Source organism: Vicugna pacos, chromosome 15 (assembly GCF_048564905.1).
Source record: "Vicugna pacos chromosome 15, VicPac4, whole genome shotgun sequence".
NCBI lineage: Eukaryota > Metazoa > Chordata > Mammalia > Artiodactyla > Camelidae > Vicugna > Vicugna pacos.
In genome coordinates this window covers 25,854,491-25,879,830 of record NC_133001.1, presented here as the reverse complement: position 1 = coordinate 25,879,830, position 25,340 = coordinate 25,854,491, and the positions used below count along the sequence as shown (strand labels likewise).

At 42.0% G+C, this 25,340-nt stretch overlaps 1 protein-coding gene across 1 annotated transcript in view; it reads right to left on the bottom strand.

The window, feature by feature from the left end:
* The window catches only part of LHCGR (luteinizing hormone/choriogonadotropin receptor), a 53,027-nt gene extending 46,301 nt beyond the window's left edge, over positions 1 to 6,726 (bottom strand). Inside the window, exon 1 of the mRNA XM_072938328.1 lies at positions 6,545 to 6,726. Coding sequence (XP_072794429.1) covers positions 6,545 to 6,726 — 182 coding nt within the window. The remainder of the gene's footprint in view (positions 1 to 6,544) is intronic.
* Positions 6,727 to 25,340: the final 18,614 nt, after the last annotated feature.

Below are 25,340 nucleotides of genomic sequence, written 5' to 3'. Positions count from 1 at the left end.
TTGAGTTTTACTTGTAAATTGGGCATTTTTGCATTTGGTGACATTAAAGAGCTGGAGGTCAGGGCCACACAGAGAGCAGCTGTGAGTGGTTTGCTGGCTAGGAGTGGGTGGCATCTCCCAGCGAGGCAGGAGCTGGCAGTAAATGAGGACCATGGAGAGAAGCTGCTAGAAGCTGCCCACTGAGTCAGGGAGCCCACCTGCCTGGTGGGTGGGGTTATTTTAATTTCCTTCTTAAAAAAATAGCTGGTGCAAGATTTGCTAAAATCTGCATTTTTCGCACACGACGGGGAGCTTCCAGAACAGAATACATATGCTCCTGTGGAGCCAGCCCTCTTGGGTCTGGAAGTGAGCAGCAGGGCCTCTCTTCACTGCCGTGACTCACTGGCTTTAAAATTCCATGTGTAAGATCAAAGTTACACACGGCCAAGACACCGTCTGGTGCAGCCAACCTGGGAGATATTATTCTGAAAAGAAAGCTTTCATGCCTCATTTCAAGACATGAAAAGATGCCAGACTGAGAGGCTTGGGAAGATGATGGAAGTGGGTCTAGAAGCAGAAGTGGAGCCCTGAATTAATCTCACTTACTGCTTTTGAAATAAAAAAAGAATAAGACAGAAAAAAACCCAAAGAACTATTGCTCTCCAAGGGCAGAGCTGGGTCCAATGCCAAAGGGATCTGTGTGTGAAGCTTTTGGGCTCCACACTTCCACCCAGATTTTGGGAACTCTGTTACCGTTGCTTGCTTTTTAGTGTCCTACTAGGGGCCATCATGCACTTTCCCCAAAAGGATGATTTTTAAACTAATAAAATCTGGCCCTTGCAAAGCTTCCCCCAGGGAGTCTGTTTATAAGCACAGCCAGGTTTAAGAATTGCCTTGAAGGTAATAGAGAGCTGAGTCAGAACTGATGTTCAAGATCAGCCTCCACCTTGTGTCTTCATATTGTTTTGTGGAGGTAGGGTAGGGAGGGGGGGACGGGAGCTTTCCGAATTCCAGAATTTGGGGGGGGGGTTGGTTCAGCTGCAGGGAAGCCGAAGGTAGGAGCCGAGCTGTCCTACTTGTAAGAGTTTGGTAGGCTTCCCACTGTCCTGGGGACTCCTACCTGGTATCCTGGCCCAGGAACCAATAAGTCTCAATTTAGGCTGCCTTGGTGGTTGTTTTGTTTTATTTTAGTGGTTCTGGGCCCAGGGATTGATTTTTCTCTAATGAGCGAGTTGAAACAAACAAACAGCAAATATTAGGACAGTCTGGGTGGGATCTGCTGATGTAGGTAAGCTTCCAGTCTTGCTGCTCTGAAGCTGGTCTGTTTATTCTAGATGGCCCTTTCAGTGGACAGACTGGGGGGGTTTGCAAAATCTGGGACCTGGATGTCGACACAACACAGAGACCTCCCTCCACTACCCACAGCATTTCCTCGCCTTCACATCCTCTGGGATGGAGATTTTTAAAATGACATTTAGATGTGGTACATGCTAACTAACATACACACTTCCTTTTTGCATTGGTTCATGTCTCCTATTCAGCCATCTACTCAGTTTGATCATCATGTAGCTCAGTAGACATTTTAATCACACCACCTGTGAAACTTCGGGAATTCTGAGTTGAATAAGACCTCTTCAAGTGGTTCTCACTATAGCACAGTGATTCAAAGCCAAGGTGGGATGGGGTGGGGATTTTGCCCCCTCTCCCCTTCCCCACCAGGGGCATTTGGCAAATGTCTAGAGACATTTTTTGGTTTATAATTAGGGAGGATAGTGCTACTGGCACATAGTGGATGGAGGCCAGGGATGCTGCTAAACATCCTACAGTGTACAAAACAGCCCATTACAATGAATGATCATCTGACCCCAAATGACAATTGACCTGAGGTTGAGAAACCCTGCTGTAGCAGAGAAGATACACAGGGAATAAAGAGTTATATTATGGTGGAGTATGTGCAAAGGTAGATGTAAGTACCAGGTATCAAAGTATGTGTGTGAGGGACAGAGGGGACACTGGGAAGGCTTGTTGGGAAGTGACTCCAAATCATGATTTTTACTTAATGCCTTTATAATCGACTGACCAAGAATGATTGTGAAGGTTTGCTAGTTGAGAGCTACATCTTGGGAATTTTTTTTTCTTTTTGCATAATTCTCTGGGTAATTTAATCAAATATTCATGATGACTTTATATTTTCCCTTACAAAAAAATTCTCCCCAAAAACCAGGGGAGAGGCATAAAAGGGGAAGAAACCATTCAACATTATTATTTGCTTCTCAGCAAGGAGATCTCTAGTCTACTCTCACCTGCTTTTTTCTTCCACCTGGAATCTTCTTCCCTTCTCTCTTTCAAAGTTCAGCTTATAACCCTTGGTCCATGAAGCCTTCCCTTGGAGATTTTAGTCTGTAGTGATTGATCTATTCCCTGAATTCCTAGTGCCTTGTTGCCTCTCTCCCTCCCTACACCAGTCTCTTGGGTGTCTTTCCACCTAGATTGTGGGCTCCTCAAGGACAGGGACCATGCCCTCCGCTGGTACATCCCTCTACTGCACTGAACACCGTTCTGGACCCTGATTTCCGCTCAATGTAGGAGAAAGAGAAAGACATTCAGGAAAGATGTCAGGAGACTAACATCTTCCTGTGACACTAGACTGATGGATACAGCACATATTATCCTTCCAAAGTCTCTAGATTGTGTCTTATAATAAAGTCTAAAAGTTTAATCTGTGTTCAGTAGGCACAACATGCAAAAAATAAGTTACCATTATTATTATTAGCATTTTCTTACTAACAGATTTTTCAGAAGCTGTTTCCATATCAAGCCGATCAACCTTTCTGTTGTCATGGAGACAAAGATCTTTATATAACCATGGGCAAGGTAGACTTTTTTTTCCCTCTCTGTCCCTCCTTCCACTTGCCTGGAACTAATAAGAAAAGGAAAAATTTTAAATCAATTTTTTTCTTTTACTTTTTTTCCCTCCAATTAAAATAGTGAACATGTGGGAGGCTAATTTTTGTTGTCACATTTTAGATTTTAAATACCCAAGTCTTTAGTAAAACATGGAAGGGGTGGAAGGATCTGAACAATTGATGATGCCATTTTCAAAATTTGTGAGCAGTGGGCTTATCAATGATAAGCAATTATGACTCACTTTTTTTTTTTTTAACCAAATAGTGGTCTTTAGATGGAAGTCTTATAAGGAAGACTACCAAGGCCTGAATGATTAAAACATAGTCTAACATCTACTGAGGAGCCAGTGATGAATCCTAAGGTGCTCTGTGGTACTTGCCTCCTCCAGCCCCCAGAACTGAGAGAGCTCCCTTCTCTCTGCAGAGTCAAATCCTGTGGATAACTTAGTGCAAGACCACGTCTCTCTTCTTCTGGTAGTCTTAGCTCACAATTTCAGCTCTCTTCTTTTTATGAACTCGCAATAACTTGTCATTCATGGTATTTTCTATCTTGTAATTACTATTTACCACTTCATTCATGGTCAAGAAGGGAGGATTTCAACATGAACCCATTCAATTTCTCTTTCCTTTGCCCATCTGTCTTCTTCTCCCAGGACTCAGAAGGATCCCTCTTTTTCTAAGATTAACCCTTCGCCTCTGATCTGACACTTATCTTTCTTTCCATTCCCTTTGAGGTCTTACTCCATCATACATTGTGCCTCCCATCTATCCTTCTCCATGGATTCCTTCCTCTACCTCTCTTTGAAGACAAGACAAAGCAAACAAAAAACTTTTCTTAATCTTGTTTATTGTCCACATTGTCTCAGAGTTTGAGGTTTTAATCTAATCACATCTGCCTTTTGCAATAAATAGGTATTGTATATGTGTGTGTTGGGGGGTGGGGTGGTGTGGGGAAGAGAATTATATGGAAGAAAGAAGTTTAAAACATCTTCTTACTTTCCTGAAGATTATATCCTCCATGGAGAGCAATACCTTGATTCTCAAACTTTAGCATGCATCAGAATTATCTGGGGAACTTGTTAAAACACAGATTGCTGGACCACACCCTCAGAGTTTCTGATGCAGCAGATTGGGGCTTGGGACTGAGAATATACATTTCTTTTATTTCCCAGGTGGTACTTATGCTGCTGGTCTGAGGCAAGTTGCCTTAAATTAACTACCCTCCTATTCCTTCTTATGCATCTCTTTTGTCATATGGATGTTGAAGTCACCTTATTGTGCTGAAAAACTTATCCTGTTTTGGGCTTCATAGGCTCTACCTCCATAGGGTTCTTACCTGAAGGATGAGGTCACCTCTCAATGATCTGATCCTCAGGGAGCCTGACCTTGTGAGGGTCAGTGAGCTTGCTGACCTAAGGGGTTTCAGTGTCTGGGAGAAGATGCTCCTGGTGTGCATGCCATGATAGTGCATGTGAAGGGAGGAAGTCAAGGATTCTCTGGAATCCCACCTGGATGGCGAAGGGCTTCAGAGCCTGAACAACTGGCTCATTCTTGGGAGCGGGACTAGACAGCCTCAGCAGGCTCGCAGTACGCATATCCTGCCTGCTTCCCACCTACGTCCCCAAACCTAGTCAATCCTATAAAATCTTTTTGAGGGGTTCTGGGCTTCTCTAAACTGCGCTGTGAGGCAGTGAAAGAATTTATTTAGTTTTATTCTTTTCACTTTGGCTTTCTCCAGCAAAGAGGTACTGCTCTCCTGAGGCCAGCATGGGTGTGGCAGCAGGAACTGCTGGGACATCTCAGGGGAAACCTGAATCAGAATGGAACTGGGACTTGGCTCACCCAGGCCTGCCTCCCACCAGGGGTTCTTCATTCAGTTCCAGTTTGGAGAAGCTGGGAATTTTTTTTTTTTTAAGAAAGGGGTAATTTTTCATACAAAGACAAGCAAATATTTTTGCATCTTTGGTATTTTATATCTTTTTAGACAGCAGATGAAGTCCTGTCTTTGCTACTCAATAGCTGTGTGGCCCTTGAGCAGGTTATCCCATCTCTTTGAATCAGGTTCTTATAACCTGTATGATAAATTTCTTATAACCTGTAAGAGAATCATCCATAAGGCGAGTGAGAAAGGCACAGTGGTAGTGGCACAGTCATTGATAAGAGCAAGATGGGAGGCTTGTTGGGGAAGGACAGAGGCTGAGACTCTGAAGGCCACTTCCATGGATTTACTTATTGATTGAAACTAATTCTGTCAGCATGGTCCACACCTTCAGGGACTTGAGCCGACAAGATAATTAATGGAAACTAATTAATATAAATCCCTCAACCTTTAAACTGTTATCTCTCAACCACAAATATTCCCCAGAGGCCACTAACTCTTCCAGAGGAGAAGCTCAGCCCCTCAGGAGGGTGGGAGAATCCCCTTCATGAAATGGGCTCCTGACAGATTGCTGGGAGCCCAAGGAAGTGTTGGGCGTGGGGCTCTCTTTCCTCCCCAGCATGAAACTCCGTCGCCTCTAAGGATTAGAACATAACCAAGACCTCCACTGGCTGGGTGCCTTTTGGATAATTTTATAGTCCTCTTCTTTTTTTTTTCTCTTTAAATGACTTTATCAAGCTTTAATTCATATACCATGAAATTCTCCCATTTTAAGTGTGATTTTCAGTGTATTCATGGAGTTGTGCAACCTGCCCAAGGTCCCAGTATCTAATTTTAGACAATTTTTGCCACCCCAAATGCAACACCCTTTAGCAGTCACTGGGCCTTCACCCCAACATGATAGCTACTAATCTCCTGTCTATCTGGACATGTCATATAAATAGAACCATATTATGTGTGGTACTTTTTTTCTGAATTGAAGAAAGGGGGCTGGATGACACTTGGATACGCTAGTACCAAAGGCCTCCCTCTCCTTTTCACCGCTTCTCTGTAGTGAACAACTTCTGCAACTGCTTGCTGATGTAGGCAGTTCCCCTAGCCACCTCTGTGAATGTAGAGGGGTGGTGGGGTGCCCGAGGTGGGACTCAAGGCCTCTCATTGATCAGGCAACCAGACTGAAATGCAGGTACATCTGATCAGACCACCAGGTTGAAATGCAAGTACACTTGGGGCTGGTGTGTAAGCTTGTAAGGTCACTAAGCTGTTGGTGGGCACTGGTTGGGGGAGGTGCTGGCCAGCAGCCCCCACTGAGTGAGCAGGTCACCCCTGGCCACAGGGCCTGGGCACCCCATTCCTAGGGGACCGCAAGGTGCCAGAGCTAACAAGGCTCAAAGACCACATAAGACTTCTCCAGGCAGAGACAGCTGCTGACCAAGGAGCATGACACCCTGACCGCTTCCAGCAGCACAGGGAGCGAGGCATTCCCTTGTGGTTTCTGGGCAGTTCATGCCCCTGACAGTGGCCCAAACCAGGGGGAAAGAATGGGCCTGGGGTCTCCAGAGGCTGAAGGGTGCGCCAGCAGACAGAGCCCCAACCCAAGGCGCGGCAGGGGACAGCAAAGACAGCTCCCAAGCTTTAGCTTCTCATCACCCTGAGAGGTGGTGGGGTTTGACAGGGCGAATCGCCTTTCTCTGAGCATCCAGGTAAACGGGGCCAAAGGGCAGGCCGGGAAGGTGGCCGCAGCAAGCGAGGGTCCCGGGCGGGGGCGCCGCGTACTCACAGTCGGCTGAGGCCGGCCCGTGGGCCGGGGCAGCGCAGGGCGCCGTCGGGCGGGCAGCTGCAGGGCTCGGGGCAGGGCTCCCCGCGCAGCGCCCGGGGCGGCGGCGGCGGCGGCGGCGGCGGCGGCAGCAGCAGCAGCAGCAGTGCCAGGAGCGGCCGCAGCGCCGGGGACCGCCGTCCCATGACCGGGAGCCTGAGCGCGGGTTGTGCGGCTGGGCTGGGACCCAGGACAGCCCCGGAGTGCGGCCCGCGCCCCTCTCCCCGCCCCACGCCTGCCCTCCCACTCCTCCCGCGCCGGCCCGCCCCTGCCCTTCCCCTCCACCCCCAACCCTCGACGGCCAGCCCCGCTGAGTATCCGCTCTGCCTCGACCCGGGCCAGTGGCCAGAGGGACCTCCATCACCTTTTTTCTGAGTTCCCTGCTCTGGCCTCGCCTCTCCATCTACAGATGGCCCTAGTTATAGGAGGTAGTATGGTCATGGTGAATGCTTTGGATGAGGGATGGGGAGCTCTGAATTCCCTTCCTGGCTCTGCTGTAATTATGAGTATGCAGTTTAGTGAGTTGTGTCCCCTCCCCGAAACTGTTATTTCTTCTGTGAGAGGGAAAGACTGATACCCACCCTATCCACTTTGGAAGGGGTGAGCGTGCTCAGCTCAGACGCTCCTCCTCGTCACCTTCATTCTCAGCCCCAAATCCTTACCCCTTCTCTCCCATGAGCTCGCTCACATCACTGTCCTCCCAACATCCCCAGTAACGTCTCTGCATTTCTCTCTGTACTAATCACTTTTCTCTTTAGGCTATAGCGACTTGAATCTATTTTTTGTCTTCACTATAGATTGTGAAGTCCTAGAGAGCAAAGTCCAGTTCAGATTTATTTTTGTATTTCTGGCTCCTATGTGGGAAGTCCTCAATAAAGATTTGTTGAATGAACATAACTGCTATGATAATGTACAGCAGCTGCCCTGCCCTAATGGGAGGCCCAGTGTAGGCGAGACCCTGTGAAGGTTCTCTCCCTCACATCATGTCTAAGTTTCACCATAAACTAGCAGGGAGTTTGCAATGAGAAAAATGATGTCCTGAGAGGTCCTGTGACTACTCCAAAGTCACACAGCTCTTAAGTAGTAGAAACTTGTTTGTACTCATGCCTGTCACCCACTTTGTCTTACCAATAAAAAAAGATTAATGTGTGATCTGCACACCAAGGTACTGGAAAGGAGGCAAGTTTTATGGTTAACCATGGGGTTGCAAAGTTTCCCCTATTTAATTTCATTGTTGAAAAAGTTCTCTTCCAAGGACTCTGGACTATGGAAAGAGGTGGACTTTGAGAGCTGGGAAGGTGTCTAAGACTCTACAGACAGGAAGCAAAAGAACAGATTTCTTTCTTTCTGGTTTGAAGGTAACTCTGGAGGTCAGACCAGCTCAGTCACCAGTCTGTAGTCTCTTGTGAGTCTCTTGCCCAAGGAAGGTAGGTTTTTTTTTTTTTTTTGGATTAAAAAAACCATTTGGCTTTGCCTGCATTGTGCTAGGTGGCATGAAAAACAAAGTTTATGTCTATAATGTTGTCTTTCTTCTCTGGATCCCTCTCCTCAACTGCCTACCTGATCTCCTCACCCTTCCATACCTCTGTATATGCCATTCACTTACCTGAAATGATTTTCTCTTTCTTTCTCATATTCCGTCAAATTTCTGGTTGTCCTTCAAAACTCAGCCCAATGTCATTTCCACTGTAACATCTTCTCGGACCCAAACTAGCTGAGTAGTTGTGCCCACTGCTCCTGACTCAACAGCCTGTAATACTACACTCTGTAATTACTGCTTTAGTTTTGCTTCCCCCTGACTCTTCACCTTGATATGCCCGGACATATCTTAATTTCTGGCTCTTAGTAGGTGCTCAGTGTGTATCTGTTGTATAACAGAATGAATAAATGAAACCCAGGCACATACCTATAATAGATGCGTAGTAAGTCATCTGAGCAGAACTTAACAAACTTGCTTGATTAATTCTCAACCACTCTGGATCTATCTGGATAGGTATCAAGTAATTACTCATGACTCCTTTGAGGTCACATTTTCTTTCCCTTCTTAATTTGTTAGATTTTGGTAGGGGAGTTGGGTAGCTCTGGGCTTTTCAAACATTTCCACCGTGTAGCCTGAATTGCAGGAAAGAAGGAGTGAATAATTCAAAGTTGCCAAGTGGCATTTATTTCAAGTCTTATGTTTTATATGACTTTTTCTTTTTACTTCATAGCATATCTGTTATTTAAAAAGAATGATTGTTCTCACCCCTGAAGAACCATTGATTCTGTGCTTGGGTATCCTTGGGGGCTACTTATACTCTGGTAGGAGAAGTTTTGGGCAGTCAGGATATCCTGACTGTCATCAGTAGTGTGACTTGGTCTTCAGTTTCCTTATCCCTAAGAGAAGTTCACAATCCTTAAGGGTCTTATAGCTCTAAAGTGCAAGGACTTTGTGGTCAACACTTTTGTGGTCAGCTCCTGTTTGTGGAAGGAGTTGGATTGTGTATGTTGACTTATTATTTCTTGTCGTGGATTGGAAATAAAATCTTGTTTATGAAGAGGTAAAGTTGTTTCTTTGGAAGAAAATTCACAACTGTAATGAGCTTTCATAAGTTTTTCTATGTTTAATTTCAGTTGGATCTTAATCATTATGTCAGTTCTTGCAATGTACCTGTTATAACAAAATCACATTGAATTGTTTGCTATAATCACCAAAGTTTGCTACAATGGAATTTACCTATTCTACTCATTAATATGTGACCTATTTAGAGTGAATATTTTTAAATCTGAAGGACTTCTGTGTCATATAACTATGCTCATAGTTACTTTTGTCACAGAACTTCAATAGAGCATGACCCACAAGGATTGCTAATTATATTTTGCTGACAAACTGAAGTTCATGGAATTCATAAGAAGTTTATTCTATCTTAGAGATATAAAAATACCTGACACTACAACTCAGAAATCCTAATAAAGCTCTCCAAAATTATAGAACAGATCTGCTCATATTGTAGGGTGCAGAAGTAGCATTTGGGAAAACTTTAAAAACAAAGATTCCTGGGACAGTCTTTCCAAAGAGATTTTGATTCAGTTGGTACAGAGTGGGGCCCAGAAGTCTGCAGTTTAACAAGCTCCCCAAGTAATTTTAATGCCTAAGTTTCCCAGAACACAATTTGTGAAACACTAAAATGGAAATTCTAGAATTAAATTGGTTTTGGAAAGACGAAGCTCAAGAATCTTTACCAAGAACTCTGAATGAAGCTTAAGAATTGTGATTCATTGTTTAAGAAACCTGGTGTATGTGCATACAAATAGTATTGTGTGTGTGTGTGAGTATGTGTGCAAAATTGCTCAACTGGTTGTAATGCTGAAGTTTTTTTCTTTTAAGTAGCAATCAGTTTACTTATTTGAAGGTTTTTTGGGGTGGGGGTGCAGGGGAAGTGAGCAATTTTACAAGATCATAGATCCTATTTTTCTTCATGTCTTACTAGGTCAAAACTCAACAACACTAAGGCACTGGAGTTGGAGGAAGTCAGCAAAGTAATTAAAAAATCTCAAGTAGAATAGGAAAGATTTTCTGGTTCTTGAACACATACCCTATTAGTATCATAGCTGCTACTTCTTCCTCTTAAAAGCAGTGGTTTTACTGTTCCCTCAGAAGAAAGGTGAATGTAAGGGCAGAGGAAGAAAAAATGTGTAAGAAAAATATAGAGTTATGCCTGGGAGTTGTCCATCTTGCCACTTGGAACAAGAAACAAAACAAAACAAAAAAAGATGATCCCTGAAAGTTATACTCTGAAATTTCATGCAACCTCTCTATTGCTTGCTTAGAAATTTCATCCTCCATTTCATTGTCCACATGGTGTGAAATCAAAGGTGTGATCAGTTGTGCCACCCCCAGAGCTGCCCTGGGGTTCCTGTGGGCCTTGGGGGGAGCTCAAAGCTACAGGCCGATGGGCACCTGGGCCCTGGTCCTGGACATGGGTCGGGGAATGGAGGGTAAAGGCTGGTCTGGGGCATGAGAATCCTTCTCCCAGGCTGACAGAGGGAGAGCAGGAGAAAGGGCCTTGCCTTTTTGGTTATGTTGCTGGAAGGCCGTGAATGAACTGAGGTCTGCTGTCCTCCTTGTCTCCTGGGAAAAGCCTGTCTGTTCTGGCTGTGACTTAAGACTACAGAGAGAAAAACCGAGAAGAGAGACAGATGGGGCAAACAGAATCTGAGGCCAGCCAGCACCTCCCTTGGACTTGCCAATGTAATGAGCCAATACATCCCTTTTTTTGCTTATAAGCTAATTAGAATTGAGTCTCACTCATTTGCAACCAAAATTCCTAATCTTCACTATTCAGCCTTGCCGTGACCTTTATTTGAACTGCCTACTTCCCCCACCCCTTCTCAGCTGGGAGAGAAATGGAACTTTTCTATTCTTATATCTGTCATAGGACTCGTCACAAACATGGTGAATCTTTCCCCTTTGCATTGGCAGGATTTATCACAGTGCTTCTGGGAATAAGCAAGTCGAGTGAGTGAGCAAACAAATGAAGGAACGATGGATGAGTGAACAAAGAGGTAGTGACATCAAACCCCGTTATTCCTTCTAGAGAGGTTGTATTTTGCTAAAGAATTCACAAGGCATTCTTTGAATTTTAGGCAAGGCCTCCTAGCAAACTGCGACCTTGGTTTAGAAATTTCAAGCTAAAGTATTAGGTAGAGCCAATACAAAGAAAGAGAGGACTTTCTAAATGATGAAATATATCCACAAAAACTAGAGGATTTGATTTTTTAAAAACAGATGTAGAATTAATCAAAGTATGTACCACAGATACTGGTGGCCTGCCTTGGTAATTGGCAGTATTTAGGGAAAAGGTGTCAAAGCTCAAGAAATTTCGGAAAAATTGGGTTAAAAAAGTTAAATAAGTTTCTTTGCTAGACAATTTATCAGAACTTTTTTTAAAGCTTTTTTTTAACTTAAAAAATTGAAGTATAGTTGATTTACAATGTTGCATTAGTTTCTGGTGTACAGCAAAGTGATTCAGTTATACATATATTTTCTTTTTCACATTCTTTTTCATTACAGATTGCTAGAAGCCATTGAATATAGTTCCCTGTGCTATACAGTAGGACTTTGCTATTTATCTATTCAGTTTCTCAGAACTTTTAACATGCATTCTGAATCTCCAGGAGGGCCATAATATATGGCCCCAGGACTCTGGGACCCATTTTGAGAACACTGATTTGGGACAACATGTTGAGAAAACAGATTTATTCACAAATGTTCAGGCACCTGACTTCTATGTCAAAGAACCCCTTCACTGAGCTAGAATCCAGGGCTGCCCTTAGCATGGACATAGCCCACCAATGTGTAGCTTTGGTGGTGACAGGAGGGTTGCCTGGATCCCTCTTCTTCTCTCTCCACCTTTGATGTGGACACTCAACGTCTAGAAACCCTGAATGTTATCAATATTTTTTTTAGGTTCAGCATAGCCTTCCCAAGTTTCCCTTTTTAAATAGAAGTTACAGCATTGGGTGGAATTAATAATTTTCAGAATAATTTTTGAAGGCCATGCAGATGTAGAATTTAGAAGATGAATGAACCTCACCAGCAGAGAGGGAAGAGTTCACAGGAAGCTTCCTCCCATCGGAGCTGTCAGGTGTGACTGTGATTCGCCTTCAGATGCATTTAAAGCAGAGATTAGGGCCTCTGTTTTCCTTCTGGCTGCTTTGTGTGGGGGCTGTGGCCCTCTTCTCTCACCATTCTGCTCTCATCCTGTCCTAGGCGGGCTAGGGACAGGCCGTCAAGCCCGCCGAGAGATCCACTTGCTAGGGTGCAGCTCTATTAGAGACAGCGGGAGAGCCATAGCTTTGCCTGCCTGCCGCTGATAATATCTGCCACATTGAACTGTGCTTTCTGGACGTGGTGTGGCACGCAGACAAACAGAAAGGCCAGTCGTTACCCCAGGTCCTGCAAAGCCTTTATCAAGAGGGAACTCTCCAAAGAACAGTTTGGAAATAGCTGTCAGTACTGAATTGTGCATGTGGGGCCCATGGACTGGAGGAAAGGGAGTCCTGCTTTCATCAAGAAGAAATGTAGCAGGAGCTGATTTGCAGCAGTGCTGAGGGTGCCCGTGGGAGAGGGGCAGTACTGGAAGATGAGGAGCGCTATTAGGAAGTGTGGAGCCTGAGGTGACATTACGCTGGAGAGACCCGCAAGGCGGCTGAACCACACTGATGCAGAGCAATGGAAACACTGAAATGGGATAGACAAATTGGGTGATCCTACATCAGTGGTTGTCAAACTCTTAGAATCACTTGGAAGTTGTTGAAGAGGCAGATCTAGGGGGTCCACGTTGGGAGATTCTGCTTCTGGACATTTTGGCATCAGGATAGGAAAGGTGCATTTTAGAAGTGTCTCAGGTGACTTTTTTTGGAGAGAGGACCCCATTCTACCCTCTGAGAAACACTGCTCCAGGGAGATAGATGAAAGCCCGGGAGAGATTTCTGGGAGAAGAGATGTGGTCTCAGGACAGGATGGCAGGATACCTAACAGGGAGGGAGAGGAATCAAAGGAGCTGTCAGAGAGCCATCTGGCTGTGCAGCAAAGAACAGACTATCCATGCAAGATACAAGACAAGTGATAGGCAAACACAAAGGAAAAGTTTATTCTACTTTGAAATTAAAGATACAAAAATTAAAGAAAATCTAAATTGACACAACACTGTAAACTGACTATACTTCAATAAAAAATATATATATATAAAAAAAAAGAAAATTAAAGAGAATCCTATGTATGAATTTACTTCTACTAAGTTAGCCAAACGAAAGGTCAGTTAAAGGAAGCACCCAGTGGTAGAGAAATAACTGTAAAACAAATACACTCATGCATTTAAAATGGTTTGAGCCTTTTGGAAAACAAATATAGTAGTTCCTGTCTAGAGCTAGACATAGGTTTACACTCCTCGATCCAGTGATTCTAGAACTGAGAATTTTCCAGAGAAAATAATTGAACAATAAAATACTATGAGAATGAAGATGTTCATGATAATAGAGTCTACCTGACAAATTTGAGATAACCTGAATATTCAGCAAGATTACAGTGATTTAAAGAGATTAGCTTTGTTTAATCAACGGAGAATGCAGTAACTTAAAATAATTTGACTAATTGATGGGGGAAGGATATAGCTCAAGTGGTAGAGCGCATGCTTAGCATGCACAGGGTCCTGGGTTCAATCCCCAGTTACTCCTCTAGAAATAAATAAATAAACCGAATTACTGCCCACCCCCTACACACACGCAAAAAGTAAAAAATAAAATAAAATAACTTAACTAATTGAGAGACATAGAAAGTTGGATATTTAAATTAAAAAATCAGAATGCTTTGTAAAGCTAATAATATAAATCTGTTCCTTTGAGGAGAAGAAAAATAGAAAGTTATTTTCTGTCCCAATCCTACATCTCTGAGTCAGCTCAATACATCATGTTCTCTGTGTCTGGTAACCTATAAAGTGAACACAGATGCCAGTTGGTGTTATATGGTTCTCAGATGGCCAGGATAGCTCTGTAAACATCCTACCCTCACCCCTATGCTCTAGCTTCACCATTGGTTTGATTTCCAACTCTTCCTTCCAAGTCTTGCCTCTTTATCAAGTTTAGGATGTCACTTCCCACCCTCTGCACTTTATATTAACACCTGGTTTCCCTTATTCCTGACTTTCATCTTCCCCTCAGACCCTGCTGTGACTGGCTCTTCCAGTTTCAGACCATCTCAGGTATTAACACACACTTCAACAGTCTTATAATGTGTTTAAGTTTTTACTTAAAAAAATTGCATCAAAGTAATGTTCCTGCTGAAACTACCCAAATGGCTTTAAACAACTAACATTGAAAGATATAATACTTTCTCATATTCCTCCCCCTTTACAGCCCTGGCATTTGCTTCCTTTCTAAATAATTGCTCTATGTTTTAATTGTCTATTGTTTTGTAACAGATTACCATGAACTAAGCAGCTGAAAACAACTCATATTTTTTTTTCATTTTCCTCATATATATATATAATTATTATTATTATTTACTGAAGTACAGTCAATTACAATGTGTCAATCTCTGGGGTATAGCACAATGTCCCAGTCATGCATATACATACATATATTCATTTTCATATTTTTTCCATTAAAGGTTATTACAAGATATTGAAAATAGTTCCCTGTGCTATACAAAAGAAACTTTTAAAAATCTGTTTTTATATATAGTGGTTAACATTTATAAATCTCAAACTCCCAAATTATTCCCTCCCACCCCCTTTCCCCAGTAACCATAGGATTATTTACCATAAGTCTGCAAGTCTGTTTCTGTTTTGTAGATAAGTTTAGTGTCCTTTTTTTTTTTTTGATTCCACATATGAGCGATATCATATAGTATTTTTCTTTCTCTTTCTGGCTTACTTCACTTAGAATGATGGTGGTCCACCCATGTTGCTGCAAATGGCATTATTTTATTCTTTTTATGGCAGAGTAGTATTCCATTGTATAAATACATCACAACTTCTTTATCCAGTCATCTGTCGATGGACATTTAGGTTGGTTCCATGTCTTGGCTATTGTATATAGTGCTGCTATATTTGTTATATTTGTTTTTGCGCAGTTTCTGTGGGTCAGGGGATTGGGTGTGGCTTTGCTTGTGGAGGGTGGGTGGGGTCAGGGAGAGGATATGGTGGCCTAATCTCTCTGGATACAGACCTTCAATGGATAGAGCTGTTTTTAGCTCTGCATTGTACTCCCCTCACGTTCTGCAATAAGTTTCATCTCCAAGTTCTGAGACTTTCTGTATCTGCTTGTGGAATTGGTTTTCCAAGGAATAAATATTACTCACACAGATCCTTAAAATAAAAAAGACTTTTCTATTTCAGTGAAAAACAATGTGAATGACCAAACTGTGATGATTTGTTTAAATAATCTGGTATGTTAACAAACTGAATATCACATTACTTTAAAAAATATATATAAATGAGGTAGGGACAGGAAAAAAGTCTAGATACTGTAATGTTAAGTAAAATAAAACCGTAAAACAATATGGGTACATTGATAGCAATTATAAAAAATTGTATCTGTACAATACTAAAGCAAGGAGAGACCATTATGTCTTGAGACTAGGTTTTATGGTGAAGAGGGCTGAGATTTTTCTTTTTTCTTTTTTTCTCCCAGTTTTATTGACATACATCACTGTATAAGTTTAAGGTGTATAGCCAAATGGTTTAACTTACATACATGATGAAATGATCACCACAATAAATTTAGTTAACATCCATCATCTCATATAGATACAATAAAAAGCAAAAGCAAAAAAAAAAAACCCACAATTTTTTAATGGTGAGAACTCTTAGGATTTACTCTCTAACAACTTTCATATATATCATACATCACTGTTAACTATAGTCATCACTTTGTACATTTCATCCCTGTTTATCTTATAACTGGAAGTTTGTACTGTTTGACCATCTTCCTCCAATCTGCCCTCCACCACCCTTCTACCCCCTGCCTCTGGTAACCACAAATCTGATCTCTTTTTCTGAGTTTTTTTCTTTTTTTAAGATTCCACATATAAATGAGATATACGATATTTGTCTTTTCCTGTGTAACTTATTTCACTTAGCGTAATGTCCTCAAGTTTCATTCATGTTGTTGAAAATGGCAGGATTTCCTTGTTTTTTTATGGCTGAATAATTTTTCATTATATATATATGTATATTATAAATATAAATATATAAATGTGATATATATATATCACATTTTCTTTATCCATTCATCCATCAGTGGACACTTAGGTTGTTTGCATGTCTTAGCTATTGTAAATAGTGCTGCTATGAACATGGAGATGCAGATATCTCTTTAAGTTAGTGTTTTCATTTCATTTGGCTATAAGGCTCGCAGAAGTGAAATTGCTAGATCATATGGTAGTTCTATTTTTAGAACTGTTCCATACTGGCTGTACCAGTTTACAATCCCACCGACAGTGTACAAGACTTCCCTTTTCTCTGCATTCTCTCCAGCATTTTTTATCTCATCTTTTTGATGATGGCTGTTCTAACAGATGTGAGATGGTACCTCATTACGGTTTTGGGATTTGCATTTCTCTAATGACTAGTGATGTTGAGTATCTTTTAATCTACCTGTTGGCCATTTGTATATCTTCCTTGGGAAAATGTCTATTTAAGTTGTTTGCCCATTTTTAATTGTATTATTTATTTTTTTGTTATTGAGTTGTATGAGTTCTTTATATATTTTGGAATATTAACTCCTTATCAGACAGATGGTTTACAAATATTTTTTTCCCCATTCTGTAAGTTGTCTTTTCACTTTGTTGATTGTTTCTTTTGCTGTGTGGATTTTTCTTCTTTGATGATTCTGTTTATATTTTACTATAAAGTTGTTAATTTATTATTAAAAAATGAAAGCACCCATATGAAATATTCCTTGAGCACCCCCTAGAAGAAAGACACTCTAAAAATGTAAACATGGTCATCAAAATCTTATCATATAAATGCACATGCAAGGATAGCCATTAATTCTGGTAACTGGCTAGGTTCCAATTGGAATGCTAGTGTGACTGAGTCTCTGTGGATTTTCTTGCAGTGGTCAGCTTGCAGTTGGGTTTCTTGGGGCCGGGGGATGGTGGACTATGTACTGTTATGTATGTGATGTCTGAAGGCCTCCCCCCCAAATCTTTCTCTACCTCCTGCACAGGTCTGCATTTCTTTTTTTGGAGGAGAGTAATGTTTTCCTTTGTTGCAGGAGAGACATTGTGACTTTTACACTGGATGTCAGTGACTATGTCTTTCTAAAGGAGGCGTTTCAATATCTGTGAAAGGAAACACATGAAAGGGAAGACTGGGTACATGGAAATCTAGCCCCTTCCTAAACATGCTGAATCTAGATCCCAATTCATGACCTTCAGTCTCTTACTCCCCCAAGTCCTCTCTCCTCCTTTGACTGCTTCAGAGAATCGCAGGGTGGAAGGGCTGGGCATGGCCCTCTAATTAATCCTCCTGCCCTCTATCAGCAACTTGAAATCATCCCAGTGAAGTACATTTCTCTATTTGTAAACACCAGAAGATGTTCCTCAGCATCCCTCAGTCATACATTCTTTGTCTGGCAAGACTCACCCCAGAATTGCTTCCTTAAGCTAAAATTCCTAAACTAAATTCCTCACCTACAATTTTACAGCCTGTTTCTTGTTGGATCACCATCAGAGATTAAGAATCCTTAATCATAGCCCTTCAGGATTCTTATCTGGAAGCTCTAACTAGGTGACAGTTTATCTAACCCTCCTTTACTCACACTGTGCTCTGAGATCAGGAACTCGGGGAGCTGATGAACACTCTTTCTAGCTGTTAGTTTCTGCCTCTGAAAAACAAGGACAGCAATATTCGCCCCTTTCCTCCTCGCATGAATGCTGTAAGGACCCAGTAAAATGAATAAAAGCCCTCCGGGAAATAGAAACAAATTCAGGGTGTTATTTAAATCCTTCTCACTGTCCCCTTGGGCCTGACTTTGACATTGTTAGGCCTTCTCTGTTCCTGCAGCATTTCATGGCCTTCCTGCCAGGAGCCTCAGAGCCCTCCGGCCACCCCCTGCCACCTAGCTTGCAGCTCTGTTCTGTCCAAAACGCAGATTATTAGGTCTGGATGAATTCCCTGGTCCTCACAGACTCAGGCTAGTCTCTTCTTTTTCCTCCTTTATAACCCGCTAAATCCCTATAGACATGTCGTTCTCAGCGGGGGTGATTCTCTCTCCTTTCCGCCTTCTCACAAGAGGACCTGTGGCAATGTCTGGAGTTCTTTTTGCTTATCACTGCTGATGGGGCGGTTAATGATTCTGATCACCAGTTACAGTGTGTAAGTTGTTTTCCTCCACACCAAACCATACTCTTGACACCAGCTGGGTGTCCTGTCATTCAGCTCGATTCTGATACTATCTACCCAGAGGTAATATCAGATTCTGTAGGGCAAGTTCTCCATCCCACAAGACTTCCCTCCACTTCAGACCAATTTCAGGCCCAGGTTGTTACTTGCGCTTTTGACCAACTGGCTATAAATCAGAGGTTCCCACAACCCCCTCTTTGGGTTTGATTAATTTGCTAGAGTGGCTCACAGAAGTCAGGAACCTGTTTACTCACTAGATTACCACTTAATTACAAAGGATATTAAAGGATATGAATCAACAGTCAGATGAAGAGATACACAGAGTGAGCTCCCAAACAAAGGAGCTACTGTCTTCCTGGAGTTTGGGGCCTAGCACAGTGGCAGGTGGAAATGTTCTGGTTCCCCAGTCTGGAAGCTCTCCAAAGCCATTCTGTGGGTTTTTATGGAGGCTTCATTGCATAGGTGTAGTTGATTAAATCACTGGCCATTGGTGATTGATTCAACCTCCAACCCCTGTCCTCTCCCGGGAGGTGAGGGTGCAGACTGAAAGTTCCAACCCTCCAATCACATGGTTGGGTCCCCTGGCAACCAGCCCCCATCCTTAGGTTGCCTAGATGCTTTCCAAAAATCACTTTGTTAACATAACAATAGATACCCTGGCCATTCTCATCATTAAGGAAATTCTAAGGATTTTAGGAGCTGTGGGACGGGAAGACTGGATGGAGATCAAATCTATATTTCTTATTATAAATCACAGTATCACAAGGTGCTACTGGTATGTAGTGGATAGAGGCCAAGGATGCCACCAAACATCCTGCAATGCACAGAACAGCCTCTCCAGCAAAGAGCTAGCTGGCCCCAAATGTCATTAATGCTGAGACTGAGAAACTGTGCTGTAGATCAAAGCTCCATGAATGACATATTCTTTTATTTTAAGCAGACTTCTCAAGGTATAATTGATATACAATAACATGTAAAATTTTAATGTGTATAATTTGATGAGTTTGGGCATCACCACATGTAAAACCATCACAACAATCAGGAGAATGAGCATATCCATCACCCCTCAAGGTTTCCCCCGTCCTTTTATAGTTCAGCCCTCCTCTTGCACCCATCCCAACAGCCCTATCCTCAGTTAACCACTAATTTGCTTTCTATCACTGCAGAGTTGTTTGCATATTCTAGAATTTTATATAAATGGAATCATACAGCTTAAACTCTTTTTGGCCTGGTCTCTTTCATTCAGCATGATTATTTTGAGATTCACCCACGTTGTTGCTGAACTCCTTATTCCTGAGAAAGAGAGATAAGCTGCTGGTTGAGAACAAGAGGATGTGACCTCTAGGCCTTGGGTCACTAGTAGACACTTCTTTGATGAGTTTACTTCCTAAATGGGAGTCCTTGCTTAGCTGTTCCCTGTTTTTTTTGTTTTTGCTCTGCTTTCACAGCTACTTTCCTTATCATGGTCCTCAGTCCCTGGCCAGTGAACTACCTTGGTGGTCTCTGCTCTCAGGTTTAGTCTCTGTTCCCTTTAATTCACGGAACCCCATTCTTTCTTTTTCCCCTCAAGAAAAATCTTAAAGAGCTAATTTGTACAATACCAGTTTGAGAAATTTTGCCTTGATATAGCTTTTTTTGTTTTTTAAATGCTACATTTCAGGCTTTATGCTCATGCAGTGCTCACACAGAGAAATAATTCTTGAGATGCCATGTGGTACTTGGTACTGCATACCTGCTTTTGCCCTCGTTGAGCTCAGAATCTTCTCTGGAATGATACCCAGTCGAGATATCAATATTTAATAATAACAGGATGGATTCTTTAAGTAGGAACTTTGTGAAGACCATGAAGAAATTAGCTGACAGTAAGTGAACTCACACATAATTATGAGAATTGTGTGTATTTCATTACATAGGTAGCCTAGACATTTTCATTCATCCTTTCTTTTGTTCTACATACTTTTTTTTTAATCATCAATTTTTAAATATTTAAGTATAGTCAGTGACAATGTGTCAATTTCTGGTATACAGCATTATGTCCCAGGCATGCATATATATACATATATTTATTTTCATATTCTTTTTCATTAAAGATTATTACAAGATATTGAATATAGTTCCCTATGCTATACAGAAGAAATTTGGTTTTTTTAATCTATTTTTATATATAGTGCTTATCATTTGCAAATCTTGAACTCCCAATTTATCCCTTCTCACCCCCTTTCCCCCGGTAACCGTAAGATTGTTTACTATGTCTGTGAGTCTGTCTCCGTTTTGTAGATGAGTTCATTAGTGTCCTCTTTTTTTCTTCTATTCTTTTTAGATTCCACATATGAGTGATATCATATGGTATTTTTCTTTCTCTTTCTGGCTTATTTCACTTAGAATGACAATCCCCAGGTCCATCCATGTTGCTGCAAGTGGCACTGTTTTATTCTTTTTTAATCTCTGAGTAGTATTCTGTTGTATAAATGACATACTTTCATCCAGAAATGACATATGGTTTTGGAGTAAGATTCTTGAATAAATCTTAAGTTGCTTCTTTCAAAACAGTTAATCAAATCTTTATTCCTAAGAAACCAGTCCTCCTTTTGGTCTGCTTCGTGCTTTTCTTCTCTAAGTGTTTCCAAATATCCTGACCCTGTAGGATGTGGCTTTTTCTTTTCTCTCCCCACACAGTCTACTCTGGGGTTGATCATTTTCTTTTTCCTTTTATTCTAGGGGGTGTGGGGGAGGGAGATAATTAGGTTTATTTATTTGTTTGTTTATTGTTATTATTTTTTATTGGAGATATCAGGGATTGAACCCAGGACCTTGTGAATGTTAAGCACTGCACTCTACCACTGAGCTATACCCTTTCCCACATATCACTTTCTTATATTAATGCTTATATACTTTTTCTTCAGCCAGCTCTTAGTTTTTATATCTGCAAATGTTCCAAGTTCACTTAAGTATCAAGTGTCATCAATATTGATGAGTATGTTTTACTCTTCTCCACATGCAATGCTATGTCCCTGGCTACTTGTTACTTGGAAAGGCTCTCTTCTATGATGATGGGCACTAGTCATTTTGCCTACTTAGTCTTCCCTCCACTTGGTTGCAGCAGTCTGCTCTTCTTTTATGAGGAGTCTCTGTCCCCTCTTCAGTGTGTTTGGTTAACCTATTGATATCAGTGCTTCATGGCCTCCAACTCTCTTACTCAAGAGGTGGCAAGCACATGACCTGGGTTAGGCCCATCAGACTCTCTCCTGGGAATTTAGTCTGCAGTGGAGTGACTTGACAGCAGAAATGGTCAGTGCTGAATCATTCTTCTTGCATCTCTGAAATTTGGACTGAAATTCTTGGCACTGCTCTTTTCCTGGCTTTCTTGAGGACTGCTTGTTCAGATCTTCCTTCGGTTCTAGGACATAACCCAATGTTCTGTCGTCCCAATAAATTATTGTTATTATTTTGTCTATATTTTTTCAGAAGTGGTTTCAGTTCCTTACAAGCAAAGAACCCAATAGTACACAGTGTCTCTCTTCATTCTACACGTGGTCTTTTCTATTCCTGGCTCCATTGCTCCAAAGTGACAAGGACTTCTTCCTACTCCTTCCAGCAAGCAGGCTGACTTCCTTACTGCAGTCTGAGTAACAGTCCACCCTGCCGGGCCTTGATGACCTCACTGAAGAGGCTCTGATGGCTGACAGGGGCCAATAAGAGCAGCAAGAGGAGTGGGAGTGTGATTTCCCTCAGACTTTAATAAGCACCAGGACCGAGGAGGAGGCAGTGAAAACGCTTGGCAAGGACTTGGGTCTGCAATGTGAGAGCTCCTTGCCCAAAGGGAGGGGCGAATGATAAACCTAGGGACCCTGGCCTCAGGCCTCTTTGCTCACAGTGGCAAAAAATTCCTTTTCTTCTGGCTGAGCATGGAAATGGAGAGATATCAGACTTCAAGAGTTCACTGTAGGAGACAGTGAAGATGTTAGTGGTGACAATGATGGTCAAGATGATTGAGGCCCTTACTCTGATATTCTACACACCATAGAAGCCTACTGGATTCTGGAAAGACCCTGAGGATGAAGGAAACACCAGCAATTCCTGAGACTGCAATTTTTGCAAATTTGGGAGGATGAGCACTTAAAATTGAAATTAAATTGATTTAATGAAAATGAAGATACCGATTTTTTTTGCATGTCTCAGTTTATAGATTGAGATTCATAATGGCTCTCACCCTTTAAAAATTCTTATCCACAGATTTATGAGTGTATTGAGTGCCAACTCTTTCCTAAACATTAGCCAGACTCTGGGCAAAGCAGAGGCATATAGGGCTCTGCCTCAGTTGGAAAGAGAAGGCTTAAATAGTTAGGAGAAAGTTACATACTCTTACAAGAGGTAATAATCAACTTCTGACAATTCAAGAGCTCTCGCTTGTGCTTAATTGGCAAATGAGCGACCTGATCAACAAGCAGTATGACTTCAGTGGCTGTAACATTAAAGCAAAGCGGGAGGAAAAGAAAAAAAATAATGCTTTTTGTTCTAGTAAAGGTGAATTTGCAGGAGTGCTTGTTCTAAGAAAAGGAGCAGTTTGTTTTTGCAGCTCAGCATTTCCCAGGGAGCCCATGCTTTGCCGGCCTGTGGTCTCAAGGGTCCCTCCTCTGGAGGTGGGTGTCAGGCTGACTAGAGCAGCCTGCAGAGATCAAGCAAGCTGATAATGTGCTTAAAGATGTTTTCTGCTTGTCCTTTTCCCCTGTCTTCCCAAGTGCATGGCACTTGTCCAGGTCAGTGTCAGAGGAGCTTATGTTCCTTTTAAGAAATAAGACCCAGAAGGCAGGGAATTGCTTAGGGATTAGGGAAACCCAGAGTGGCTTTGTGTGTCAGGGAGATGGGCCTCTTCTTTGCCAGAATCCTGCACAAAGTTGTTTGAAAGCCTTGCTTAAAAAAACCTGAAACTGTGGCCAGCTTGGAGCTCTGGGCTCTCATGTAGGCAAGGTGAAGAGATCAGATGAAGTTCCTTGGAGACCCGGGCCATGAGGTTGGGTGGTTGGGGAAGGGATCTGAGAGTCACAGTTGTGTTGAGTTTGTCCCAGGGTGTTCTTGGACAAGACAGGACTCCCTTTTGGAGCTTCATTTACTATCTGTAAAATGATCACAAGATACAGGTAAAGCTATAATCAAAACCAATCGAAAACATCTAAATATTCTATCTTAATACATTAAGGAGTAGTCATTCACTTTACAAGAAGGATTATCCCCTTTATAAGAATTCACTGTAAAATCCATTTACAGGGCAGCAACTTTTCATTTAAAAGTGGAATTTTGTTTGCAAAATGTGGTTGCATTTGCAGCTTCAAATGAAAATATCAGTTGCATAAAGGGAGTTCTGAATGTCGTCTTGCTTTATTCCTTCTTCAGCCCTCTGCTTGTATTCTCCTTTCCCCATGAAAATTATGAAGATGTTTGTATGGTGCTTAACAGGTGTTTAAGATTCAAGCTGAAAAATTCAAACCAATGATGGATTCATCAGCAAAGATAAACTGGGGTTCATCCTCCAGTAGTTCCTGGCAGTGGACAGACCTGGGTTCTTATTCAGGCTTTGCCTATAAATAGCTGGGTTCCTTTTGACAAGTCTTAGAATTGTAGAGCCCTTGTGTTGGAATGGAATTAGAGGTCATATAGCCCAACCTTCTTTTGGCAAAGGCATTTCATCTACAATATTCCTGCCTGATGAGTATCTAGTCTGTTTTCTAGGCCTCAGTGTGTCCATCTTTGTGATTGGGGCAGTTGATCTTCAGTTTGAATCAGGGCCAGGGGTGAGAGTGTTTGGAAAGTAGGCACCAGGACTCTGAAGTCTAAATGTAGTCACATTACAGTCTAGCAGAGGCCAAGCTCTAGATCAAGGGTATGAATAAGAACCCTTGGGGAATTAAACTCTATTCATTCCCTCCCTCTTCAGTGGTCTGGCCAATAGGGAGGGAAAGTTCTGAGACCCTGAGATACTTGGAGTTTGACCTGGGTGGGCAGGTACCTCAACATTTTTAAAGGAAGATGAAATCAGGATGTCAAGTGAGCTCTCTTTGTACTTGACCTGAGTATTATTCCAAGGTTGAGCAGCCTCGCTGGCCTCTTCCTTGCTTCAGGCTTTCTCTTCATCTCCCTCCTTCCCCCTCCTCACTACCCCCCCCCCTTTTTTTTCTTTCAAACAACATGCAGATTTCAAGGGCATGCAGTTAGGTCTGGTTAAAATCAGCTGAGTGTTTACAGGGTTTATCCAAAGAAGAGCCCTTGGGTCATTGTCATGGTAATTCAGATAATCCTGAAAGGGTGCAGATGTGGTTGTCCAGGGCAATCCAAGAGTGCCTCCCACTCTCCAGCCTCAGTTACTGCTTGAGGCAAATGGGATTTGCTTATCTTTTGTTTGTTTGTTTGTTTGTTCAGTGTATATGTGGAAAAAAAAGAGTTCTCAAAATTTTAGTTATAAAAACTCTGGATCAAAAAAAATTATCAAAAACTTCATCTGGAGTCAGAAAAAGACTCTGCAAGGGCTGGATAAGTCATTAATGGGACTGGACAAATAGGCCATTTCTGTGTGGCTATGTTGCTTCTTCATTCTCTGTTAATGTGTCTATTCAGCCTCCCCAGTCCCACTGCCCACTACTGTACTCAGATACATCAAATGAATGCCTTAAGGCCAGGACTCTTTTCCAGTTCATCTCTTGATGTCTCCAATGCCTAGCACTGTGCCTGGGCACTTAATAAGAATTAAATAATGTTTGCTGGATGAAGGAAGAGGTGAGCTTAAGAAGGAGGAGGGATGTGTAAGGCAACTCCTGGTAGATAGATATTGGATGAAGTTAGGAATGAGTGGTATGAAGAGACAGAGGCTTTCAGTG